Source organism: Mauremys mutica, chromosome 1, assembly GCF_020497125.1.
Source record: "Mauremys mutica isolate MM-2020 ecotype Southern chromosome 1, ASM2049712v1, whole genome shotgun sequence".
Lineage (NCBI taxonomy): Eukaryota > Metazoa > Chordata > Testudines > Geoemydidae > Mauremys > Mauremys mutica.
This window is the reverse complement of record NC_059072.1, coordinates 19250501-19262749: the sequence shown is the minus strand read 5'-3', so window position 1 is coordinate 19262749 and position 12249 is coordinate 19250501. Positions and strand designations below refer to the sequence as shown.

The following is a 12249-nucleotide window of genomic DNA, read 5'->3' as shown; positions in this document are numbered from 1 at the left end:
CTGCTTGTAGAAAAAATTCCACATTACCAAATGCTCCAGTGACTGAGAAGCTATTGAGTTTAGAGACATTGCACTCACTCACAACATGTCTGAATTTGGCCCTTTACACATATGGACCCGGTGCTGTTTCTTGTGAAGTTAGTGGCAAAACCCTTCATTGATTTAAGTGGAAGCACAGTCACCCCCGGTATTCTTTATAATATCTTATATTATAGATATATAAAAATAGAGAGGTGATTTTTCCCAGTTTTGCTGACTTTGAGCCTGATTCTGAAAATACGAACGAGTATCTTGCTTACTAACATGAGTATTCCCCTTGAAGTTCTGGTAGTAATAGCTGATAGTAAGTTGTTGCAGGTTTAATAATGGTGTACAACACCTCTCAGGGAAGAGTCACATTGAGACCTATGCCATGTTGAAATAGGTCTTAAGTGGTGCATTGGCCTTGTGAGGGCACCGTTCAAAGGGCTAAATTGTATTTTCTAATGAACAAAGCTCAACTCTCCATTTCAAATGATGAAAATGCAACTAGGAATCCATTGTATATTGGAAACCTGCCTGAAAATGTGCTGTATTTGACACAAAGCATTTTGTTTGGGGCCACTTCCCTGACATATCTCCCAAACCAACAAAAACGGTGGCTTAAAAGAATGTACCATTTACAAACAAACCTGTCAAGGGGTGTATATGTTCACATCATACCAAAATGCTCTGCTTTAGATTAGTTTTACAAGTACATTCTTTTAAGACAGCCGATTGTACTATGCATTTTAGTATAACTTCTTCTTCAAAGCATCTTTATTTACTTAGAAGGGATTACAATTTCCCCCAAGTCATTAGAAAACAAATTACAATATTAATATTGTCTAAAACTGGAAAGAGCACTGTATGAGTTATTCAGGCAAAATTAAGCTTTTGAAATATCAGCCAGACTTGGATTAAAAATGACAGACTCATGACTCAGCATGACAAGCTTTTGGCACAGAGACTTTGTATCGAAGAAGTATTTGGCAACATGCTTCAACACTATATTTATGATTAAAAGATATTCTAGGTTTTACATCTCAAACACATTACTCATTGTGTTTAAGTTGTGGGGTTTCACATAAACATCATAATAGCATAATAATTCTAGGCCGGGGTGGGCAAACTATGGCCCGTGGACCATATTTGGCCTGTCAGACATTTAAATACAGCCCTTGAGCTCCCGCTGGGGAGCAGGGTCTGGGGCTTGCCCCCTCTCCGGCCCTCCATCCGGGGAGCAGAGATGGGGGCAGCTCCACATGGCTCCTGGAAGCAGCGGCATGGCCTCCCTCTGGCTCCTACACATAGGGGCAGCCCAGGGGTCCACTCTGCACGCTGCCCCTGCCCCAAGCACCACCGCTGCAGCTCCCCTTGGCCAGGAACTGCCGTCAATGGGAGCTGCAGGGGCGATGCCTGCAGAAGGGGCAGTGTGCAGAGCCACCTGGCCACACCTCTGCATAGGAGCTGAAGAAGGGACATGCTGCTGCTTCCAGGAGCTGCTTGAGGTAAGTGCTGCCTGGAGCCTGCACCACTGAACCTTTCCCCATGCCCCAACCCCCTGCCCCAGCCCTGATCCCCCTCCTGCCCTCCAAACCGCTCAGAGCACTCTCCTACACCCCAAACTCCTCATCCCCAGCTGAAGCTCTCACCCCCCCTGTGCCCCAACCCCAATTTTGTGAGCATTCATGGCCTGCCATACAATTTCTATTCCCAGATGTGGCCCTTGGGCCAAAAAGTTTGCCCACCCCTGTTCTAGGCACTGCACAGTGCAAAAGTGTAAATGTAAACAAAATCAGCATGCTTTATCAATAGTTTCAGTGCAATCATCACTATATATATAAACTAGGAGTGTGTTGATGTGATTCAGACAACCCTGTGTACAGACCTTTCTGCTTACTCTTGCATACTTTACTAGGTCTGTGGGTCCCATCTACTGGTACTTCAAACTTTACCATTGCTACCTCTCTGGCAGTCTTGCCAACTCAATTGGCATTCCCCACTAGGTGTCTAGCTAAGGCCTAGTGCTGGCTGGCCCTCTGCACTGGGGTGAATTTTACCCCTTAATCAGCCCTTTACAATGCATTCAGAGTGAGCCTTGATGTGCCCCCTGTCCCTCTCTAGCTCACAGAGGTTAGATTTTGAGTTCATCACTAAGGCTCTCATGTGTGTTCCATCCCCTAAATCAGGGGTCGGCAACCGGTGGCTCGCGGCTCGCCAGGGTAAGCACCGGCCGTGGCCAGAACATCCCTCGGCTCGCGCCGCTTCCTGCCTCCCGCATTGGCCTGGGACCGCGAACCGCGGCCAGTGGGAGCCGCGATCGGCCGAACTTGCCGACGCGGCAGATAAACAAACCGGGCCGGCCCGCCAGGGTGCTCACCCTGGTGAGCCGGGAGCCACCGGTTGCCGACCCCTGCCCTAAATCCACTGATCCCTGAGATTTGCACTGTTCTTGATGGATCAGCAACAGGAGCAGGCCATCTGAGCAGAGCCCCTTGCCCCCCTTCCCCACGACTCCCTGCAGTGCCTTAAAAGCACTGTTACTGCAGGAGCCAGCACTTCCCCCAGAAATTCCCTCAGATGGGGCTTCACAGTACAAAGGAAAACCCTGAAAAGTTACCCAGATTCAATCTACAGTAACTTTCTCCTCATTGCCCCCTGAGTTTGGGAGGAGGAACAGGCCACAGAAAATCCCTTGTACTCCCATACCTATCCCCCTCCCCACCAGCTGCTACGAATACCCACAGAACAGAGTAGGGGAGCTGGAAGCAGCATTTTATGGTGCAAGCCCTCACCCCTTCTACCTCTTCGGCTCAGATTTATGGGTTTTATGAACCCCTGTGCTCACAGAAGCCATAGGTGGGATGGGGCAAGGAGATCATGGGTAGATACCGACAAACTTTTTGTCTGGAACAAAGAATGTATGTGTTCCCACCACCCACATTTCCGTTCAAGGTGGGGAGGGGAGGGGAGAGAGAGAGACAATGCCTTAAATCTTCAAAAAGAACTTACAATCTATTTGCATATGTAACCCTTCTGCCGGGCCGAAACGATAGCAGCAAGGGCCGGGTTCAATACATAGGGGTCCCTTCCCCACAACATAATGCAAAACCTGCTCGAGCCCCCACCCATTGACCTGGGAAAATCTTACACACACCCCTGGGCACCTCGAGGAGGCAATACTTCCCCTCTCGCAAGCACAGAGTCTTGGTGTAGCAGAAAAGGTTTAATTACATGACAAACAACAAGCATTAAACTGGGAAAATACCTCAGCTAGAGTTCATAGGTCAAACCGTGAGCAAAGACCCACTCCAGCAAATTGGGCCAGGTCCTTCTCTCGGGGCCCTTGAGTCCAGCAACCCCCAAATCACCCACAAAGTCCCACAATCCAAAAGTCTCTGTCCCGGGTCAGTGCAGCCCCAGAGCTCAAGAGTCTCTCTGCAGAGGTCCCCCTCCCCAGCCTGGGTAGAAAGGGGCACCTTACATGGTTTGGGGCCAACTGCCCTGCCTCTTCGTGGGGTTCTGCTTCCACTAGTCATCTCCGCAGACAGCTCAGCTCCGCTTGCTCTGGGAGCTGCTCCGCTCTGCCAGCTGCTCTGGTCCACCAGCTGTCCTGTGAGCCACTCCAGCCGTCCTCACGAGCTGCTTGGCTCCACTCACCCAGTGGCTGCACAAACTGCTCCACTCTGCTCTGCCAGCTGCTCTGCTCCACAATATGGCTTCAGGCTCCCCCACTCATTAGCACAGTACTCAGTGCTCTCAGCTCAGCAAGTCCAGCTCTTCAGTGATTCCAGCTCTTAGTAGGGGAGCCCCAGTACCAGTGAATTCAGCTCAGTAACCTGCATTTAGATTCTTAAGGGAATCAAAAATTAACTCTGACATTCCACAGTGGAGAGAGGCACAGGTGGAACTGGTGCTTCTGGCTCACACAGAAAGCCTGCACCACCAAGTACAGATCTCTGTCCCCAGCCTCTCTCTCCTCAATGGGTTTTGGAACCCATGTGCCCCATCTAGCAAGCGCTATCCAGCTGACAATGGAACCCCCCATCACAAGACAATTTTGTAGTTGCCCATTTACCCAATCAGGGTGACAACATTTCATTCCTCCTGCCCCAATAACAATGAAATTGGGGCTCCCACAGCTGTGAAAATAACCATCCCATGCTGCTTTGCGGTATGCTAAGTGGGGTGGGAGTGCCCATGCAAATAACCAAAATACCAATGCAACACTTTCCGCACTCCCCATAATTTACCACCAGATGTCAGGGTGGGGCTCATCCTGACTCTGCTTACACATACATGTGTGCAGTACCATATCTTATTCAGTTCTCACTCTTCTGCTCTTGCATATTTTCATACTGGATAACATTCAGTCCTGTGCTGAAGAGCCATACAAAACCTATGCCCCACTTTTCCAGCTTTGTGCTGGCTTGCTGTACAGGGATGCATTTTACATCTGTTATTCCAAACCATAGGAAAAACAGTTGTATCTCAGACATGAATGTGTGGTAAGAGATGGCAAATGGAGACCACTGGCACGTATTTTGAGCTTCCCTTAACCGGCAGATCTTCCCTATAGTGCTGTTGTTTCAGCAGTTTGAAAAGATCTCTTCAATGGACAACTTCTCTTGCTGTAATTTGATCTGATAATCAGCTGATGTATTAAACACAAATTGTCTTGTGAGGGTGCAGCGTCAGGCCATTCGTGGGGATGAATCCATTACCATTTTCTGAGTTTCATATTGGCTGGAATTATTTATTATTAGCGTCCAGCATAATGGTCAACAGCTGGATTCTAAATACATTGCTTTAAAGAGAAGCAAGTAGAGTGATTTGGAAACCCTCTTGATTATAGGATTCCTAAACCACATATTATACTTAACTGATTGAACATTCTGAACTGTCCCATAAGAAGTACAATCTTTAAGCAACTTTCTTTTGGTCTTAGTTAATTTATTTTATATTTCCTATGACTCTCTGTGCTTCTGTTCAGTTCAGAGCCTCTCATTCTAGGGAGATTTCTTAGAAATCACTTTTGACTAATCAAAAATGGGTACATTGGTGTACTTGAAACCTATTACAGTTTGGACGTTGATTTTTCAATATACATCCTTGAATTCATTGTTACATGCTATATGCAGTAAGGTACATGCCACATTGCTTATATATAGTAGTGCCCCAGTCTTTCTAGTGAAACCTGATTATTTGCCAACTTGCACTTATTTCACAGCAACAACTCTACATTGGCTCAGCTGCTGGAGTTTCACAGCTTCCTTTGCACCGCTGCGATGTGTACGGAAAAGCATGTGCTGAGTGCTGCCTTGCTAGAGACCCTTACTGTGCTTGGGACGGCTCTTCGTGCTCGCGTTACTTCCCCACTGCTAAAAGGTAGGGACAGTTGCAGATGTCTGCATTATATACTACTTGCCTTAATTGATGATCTGAAAGGTGACCTGTGGGGTTTTGAGGTTTTTCATGGGATGGTTAACTGGAGCCCTTTCTATTTCAAAGAAAACATATTTGTGAAAGTTACAAGCAATATCAAGTCTTGGTAAGTTAACATGGCTACTTTTGGGGATGGCTTGGAAAGTCCATGATAAAAAACAAACAAACATTCAGAATGGTGCCATCTCTGAAATGGAAATCTGCTGTCTTATACAATGAGAAATGTCAACAATAAAAAAATGGAGAGAAAATTCATCGAGAGCTCAGTCCTGCAATCATTACACACTTATGAATACAGGTATTTAATAACTGTAACATCATTGCCCTACACTTTCAAAAGTTGTTGTGATGCTAACTGAATGAGAAAGCATTTGGGGCTTAATGAAAACTGACAGATTGATACCACCTTATTTTCTGTTGTTCTGCAACTTGTGAAAAAATGGTGTAGACATTCTGATCTGACAGCATTTTACACTCACTTTGCATAGATGTAAATGATTACACGAGATGCATCGTGAAGAAGTATCAGTCCCTGTACATGAAAAATAAAAATTCATATTGTTTCTAAGTACTGTGGAGTAGCTGTTTGGCTTAACGTTTTTAAAACATGCATTTTCAGCCTCCAAATAAACTTTAAGTCTATCGCTATTAAGAATTGACTTTGGGCCCGGGTCTATAATCTGCTGTCAGTTACTCAGGTATAAACAACAAGGAGTCCGGTGGCATCTTAAAGACTAACAGATTTATTTGGGCATAAGCTTTCGTGGGTAAAAAAAAACCTCACTTCTTCAGACTCCATGCATCTGAAGAAGTGAGGTTTTTTACCCACAAAAGCTTATGCCCAAATAAATCTGTTAGTCTTTAAGGTGCCACTGGACTCCTTGTTGTTTTTGTGGATACAGACTAACACGGCTACCTCCTGATACTTAATTACTCGGATGTAAATCTGGAATAACTTAATTGATAAACATTGTTGCAAATCAGATCAGAATTTGGCCCATGGTCAGCATATCATCACCTTCTAACTATCAGTATTTTAGACAAATTATTGCAAAAAAAAATTTGCTCAGATGGTGATAATGTAAAAGGGAATATGCCATAGGTGTCTTACACCAAAGAAGACATGAGAGATCCAAGCATTTATGTACAGAAGAGGCAAACTTCATTCGGAAGCTAAAGTTTACAAGTACTTCACTTAGGAATTTCATGCTTCCAAAATGTATTTAACTCCGGGTGGTGGGGTGTTGGTTGGCTGGCTGGCTGCTGGAAGGAATGAGATAATATAATGGACAGTAGGGAGAGTTTCCTCCACAGATATTTCAGCTGGAGAGGATTGAAATGTCAAGCTTTGTACCTCAGTGTAGCCTAAGCAAACCCTTGTGGGGGTGGGGGGGAGAAGCATGCAGTCTTATTTTTGCACCAGAATATTGAAATAATTTGAGGCAAAATAATTCGTCCCAGGGGAGGTAAAGAAGATAAACTAAATACACCAGTCACAAAATGAGCATTCCTGGAAAGAACTCAAATGTCATGGCCTCCCACTAATGCATCTCTACAAGTCCAGATTCCAAAAGTGTTGGGAATGCTGTGGCTTGGTGCATGGGTAGAGATGATTTGCTTATAGTCATTTTCTTTATCTGTCTGTCTTTTATATATTTCCCATTCAGTGTATCTTTAAGGAGCCTAAATGACAGTTTAGAAAGCCTATAGTGTGACCATTTGACTCAGCCTTGTGCAGATGCTTTGGAGCTCATGTTTCATAGATCACCATGCTGGCTTAATGCTGAAATGTGTGACATTTGCTTGATATCCTAACTAAATGCTTGATCCAAAATCCATTGACATTAATGGGAGTCTAATTAGGCCTAATTCCTACAAATAGAATTCTATAAATAAGTTGGCCTGTGGAATTTATGAAGCGAGTGACAAAAATTGCATTTGCAGCTCATTTGGGCCTGGGTGTGGTTCTGAGTCACCCGTATTGCAACTGGCTTTTCATGGGGAAAATACAGTGCAAACGCCCAGCACTGGAATGGGTGAGAGAGATGAAGTGTATCTTTAAAACATCCACCTGAACCCAGAAGGGTGCCTTCTATTAAAATGCTTTCATGCATCTTGTTGTGTCATTATAGTGGTAGACAGAAGTGTTTACTTGGGGAATAGGAGAAAACCAGAGGGATTGCAAAGTCAGGAGAGAGCAAAAAGGATTAGGTGGACGAACAATATTGAGATGTCAGATTATGGCATCTATTGACACACACACAAAAGTGAAGTATCCTTGTAAGAGCCACACTTTTTTCCACTACATGCATCCGACGAAGTGGGTATTCACCCACGAAAGCTCATGCTCCAAAACGTCTGTTAGTCTATAAGGTGCCACAAGACTCTTTGCTGCTTTTACAGATCCAGACTAACACGGCTACCCCTCTGATAGAAGTGTCTAAGGCATGTAAGTCCCACTGACTTTCAGTGGGATTCATGCACCCAAGGTGAAGTGTTCAAAACCACATAAATCCCATTTTCAGAAATAAATTAAAACTTAGTCTCCTCGGTGCCTAAAAATCACGTTTGAAAATGGGACTTAACGGGTATCAGCTGTGGAATTTGGATCTGGATGTGAATTTTTTGACAGTCTCTCCAAGAAAAAAATGATTTGTTGAAATCAAAACTGTGAGAAGAGGGCAATTTCCACAAAATTCTCGTTTCTGAAAAAAAAAGAATTATGGGATGGGAAAACCATTTTCCAACCCATTTCTCCCTTTAGCCATAGTTTGTTAAGCTATGCAGCATACCCAAGAGACTGTCCATTCAGGGCATTGTGAAAATTGGATATGCCCACAGCGGGAGATAGTGAGGAGATGCACCATGAAATCTATGGATGAAGAGAGTTATATAAGTGCGGGGTGAAATGTTCAATAGCTCATAAGTCCCATTTTCAAAAATAAATGACACTTAGGCTCCTCTCTGACTAAATCACTTTTGAAAATGATATTTAGGTGCTTTTTTTTTCCAAAATGGGAATTTTGTGGAAATTGCCTTCTTCTAACAAACAATTTTGATTTCAACAAATCAGCATTTTTTCATAGAGATTGTCAAAAAATTCCCACCCAGATCCAGAATCAAATTCCACAGCTGATAACCCCTAATGGAGAACCCACTGCATGCCTCCCCCATCAGTTCTGGGGCTGTTAATGAATTGTGTTCCAACTGATTTTCACTCTAACAATGGGAAGTGTAAGAGATTATCTCTGTATTGCAGAAACCATTATATTTGCTTAATTTGTACCATTGTGACTGAAGGGTGAGATCAAGTGTGGCTCTTACAAGGATACTTCACTTTTGTGTGTGTGTCAATAGATGCCATAATCTGACATCTCAATATTGTTCGGCCACCTAATCCTTTTTGCTCTCTCCTGACTTTGCAATCTCTCTGGTTTTCTCCTATTCCCCAAGTAAAGTGCGTGTTCTCAAAACACATCTTTGTTTGCCCAGTTCTTTTCTTCTTTTTTAAATAAAACTCCTTTTCATGGACTGAATTGGGTTTTGTATCACAGCTGTTTAGGTAAGAAAAGAAACAGACAAAGCAAGCACAACAAATGCAAACCAAAGAGAACTGTATAGAAAAATATGTTTTGTTTTGTTTTTCTGTAAAACACAACATGTTTCAAACAGATCAATGCTTTGTCAAAGAGAAGAGATGGAGAGCAAATTGGAGGAGAATGTAAAGTTATATTAAATGGGACTGTGATAAGAACTAGAGAGGGACTCAAGCTACACAATTTAGATCTGGACTTCGAATAGATCATTTTTCAAGGATGTTCCGATTCAGAATTTTAATTCAGCCCATACTAAAGATGAAAGCCACTTGCAAAAACTTGCATATGGATTTAGATCCAAGGTTGTGGTCAAACCAGAAGAAAGTTGAGTTAATCATTATTCTATCCATCTCTAAATATATTAAGCCCTAGCAGTAACATTGTAGTTTGCCAAATAAGCCTCTTGCCTATAATCTAAATGAATCTAATGACAAAGCTAGGCTATTTAATGTAATCTCACTTTGTAGGCAAAATGGTGCCATTTTAAATTCCTTGTATTTTCAATAAACATTGAATAGGCTGCACTTTTTGTGCATGTTGGACTCTTATTAATATACATTTCAAGAGACCGATGAATTTACTCATAATCCGTATTTTTAGGAGGGATTACTATACATTCACATGCATTTATCAATGACTGAAGCCTTAATTTGGAAGCATGAAGAAGTTTACTATCTACAATGCTATAGAATGCAGTGAAGTATGAGTTCCCTTACCCTGCTGTGTTCTAGGTGATGTTGCATGCCCCATATAACAGTAAATAACAGTGCCCTTCTTTTTTGGCTTATCTAGCACAAATACTTCATTTCATCTTTGAGAAACTGAATAACATTTTCTGATGTGATTTTCTTAGGCGTACTAGACGACAAGATATCCGAAATGGAGATCCTCTCACTCACTGTTCTGACCTGCAGCATCATGGTAAGTAATAGATATTCTGTTTCAGTACAACCAGCAGTCATGTCATGTTCAGACTGTGCATGATTGCCGTGGGAAGCAAAAATATGAAACAGGAGTGAAACTATATTGCCCACTCATGAAAAGTTAACTTGCCTTTGGTCATTAAGCTAATTTTGATTGCCTGTAAGAATCAGATCAAGGATTCAGTATACTCTTATTTGCAAGCTAATAACACATTCAAACTTTTTTAAAGTTTCTGATGCACCTGACATTGTAACATAGGAATAAGCTTTACATATTGTATGGGAAATTATCATATTGGCCATCATCATTGCTATCATCAGTGTACCTGTTGCTTTACATAGAGGAGACACCATAACTCACTGCTATATATAGTGATGTAACTAAACATATTGGCACCAAATTGTATATGCTTGTAGTGGGAAAGAACTGTTACATCATCTAGTTCATTCTTGGGACAAGGATTGTTTCCTGTAATATAAACAGAGTGGTCTAATTTTAAATGGGATAAGATTTCTATACTTTTTTATCCCTCTATTTTGTCCTGGTTGTACAGGCGCCACAAGGGGGAGACAGAGATGGGCAAATCCCTCCCTCCTCCCCATCCTAACACATTTGGTATAATTTTGTCTCCCAACTGGGACATGCTGGCTGCCACTTCCTGCAGCTCCCATTGGCCGGGAACAGTGAACCGCGGCCACTGGGAGCTGTGGGGAGGGCATGCTCTGAATGGTCAACATAAACAAAATGTCTCATGGCCCACCAGCGTATTAACCCAATGGACCGCATGCCGAAGGTTGCCGACCCCTGCCATAGACGATGGCAGCAGTGCTAGAACTCAGGCTGATAATGCTGCCAGCCCATGGGGGTGATTCTGCCTCTCCAGGGCTCTCTCCATGCTGCCTGTGGGGGACATGGGAAACCAAGGAGCTCTGGCTCTGGGAGTACTGTGGGGGGAAGGGAGGATGCCAAGGAGCTGGCTCTGGGAGTGCGGATTCTGGGGAGGGAGCCATAGTGACCTGGGGAACAGTGTTACCATTGCCAGGCCTTTTTCACTGCAGCCTGTGTAGTCCCCACCCAGCAGCCCAAATCTACCACCATCTCTTCATAACAGTGTGGGTAGGGTTGGGCTGGCCCAGGGGCAAAGGGCCCAACCTGGCCACCAGGGGGTGCTAGCACATAGTGGAGGGGCAGTGGGACAGAAAAGCACCAACCTCACCCAGCAGTTCAATTTTGTGGCTCATCCTCCATTCCCTTTGACCCACCTAACTCCAGTCCCTAACCCCATCCCCCAGATATGTCTACCCCAATCTCCTCCCTCTGCTGGGGTCAGATTTTTGTTTTAGTAACTGGTTAAATGTCAGAAGACAAACCTGTCTTCCAACAGGTACCCAATTTTCTGCCACACGCTTCACAGCATTCTCATTCAGAGAATGAGAACTTTACTTTTGCTCTACATGAAAAAGAACACTTAGACGATACTTCCCTCTGCTGGAGAAAATTGACCACTGTTGGTTTGTGACATAAGTGATGCTGGTGTTAGTTAAACCAATGAATAGACTTCAGGGATATACAAAGTGGAGATGGCTGAACAGGGAGGTACCTGGGATCCCACGTATCTTCAACTCCTTATTATAACAGCAACTAATCTATGTTCACATTGCTGTATTACATTGCAGTAACACTGCTTATTTCTGCTTATTCACTGTAAAAAAGAGGAACAAAAGAAACAGTATTTTTCAATTCACCTCATACATGTATTGTAGTTAAATCTCTTTATCATGAAAGTGTATCTTATAAATGTAATTTTTTTTAACGTAACTGCACTCAAAATGAAACAATGGAAAACTTTAGTGCGCACAAGACCACATTTGTAAGGCAATTTATTCCAGTGCTTAATTACCTTAACAGTTAGGAAGTTTTTCCTAATGTCCAACCTAAAACTCCATTGCTGCACTTTAATCCCATTGCTTCTTCTCCTATCCTCAGAGGTTAGTGAGAACAATTTTTCTCCCTCCTCCTTGTAACAACCTTTTATGTATTTAAAACCTGTTATCAGGTCCCCCCTCAGTCTTCTCTTCTACAGACTGAACAAACTGAGTTTTTTCAATCTTTTCTCATAGGTCATATTTTCTAGAACTTTAATCATTGTTGTTGCTCTTCTCTGGACTTTCTCCAATTTGTCCACATCTTTCCTGAAATGTGGTGCCCAGACTGGACACAGTACTCCTGCTGAGGCCATATCAGCATGGAGTAAAGCAGAAGA

General features: G+C 43.3%; 1 protein-coding gene across 1 annotated transcript in view; it reads left to right on the top strand.

Annotated features, from left to right (window-relative positions):
• Nucleotides 1–12249, top strand: part of SEMA3A (semaphorin 3A) — a 304533-nt gene that overhangs the window by 280738 nt on the left and 11546 nt on the right. Inside the window, exons 16-17 of the mRNA XM_045001962.1 lie at nucleotides 5252–5409; nucleotides 9916–9983. Of these exons, the coding sequence (XP_044857897.1) occupies nucleotides 5252–5409; nucleotides 9916–9983 (226 nt within the window). The remainder of the gene's footprint in view (nucleotides 1–5251; nucleotides 5410–9915; nucleotides 9984–12249) is intronic.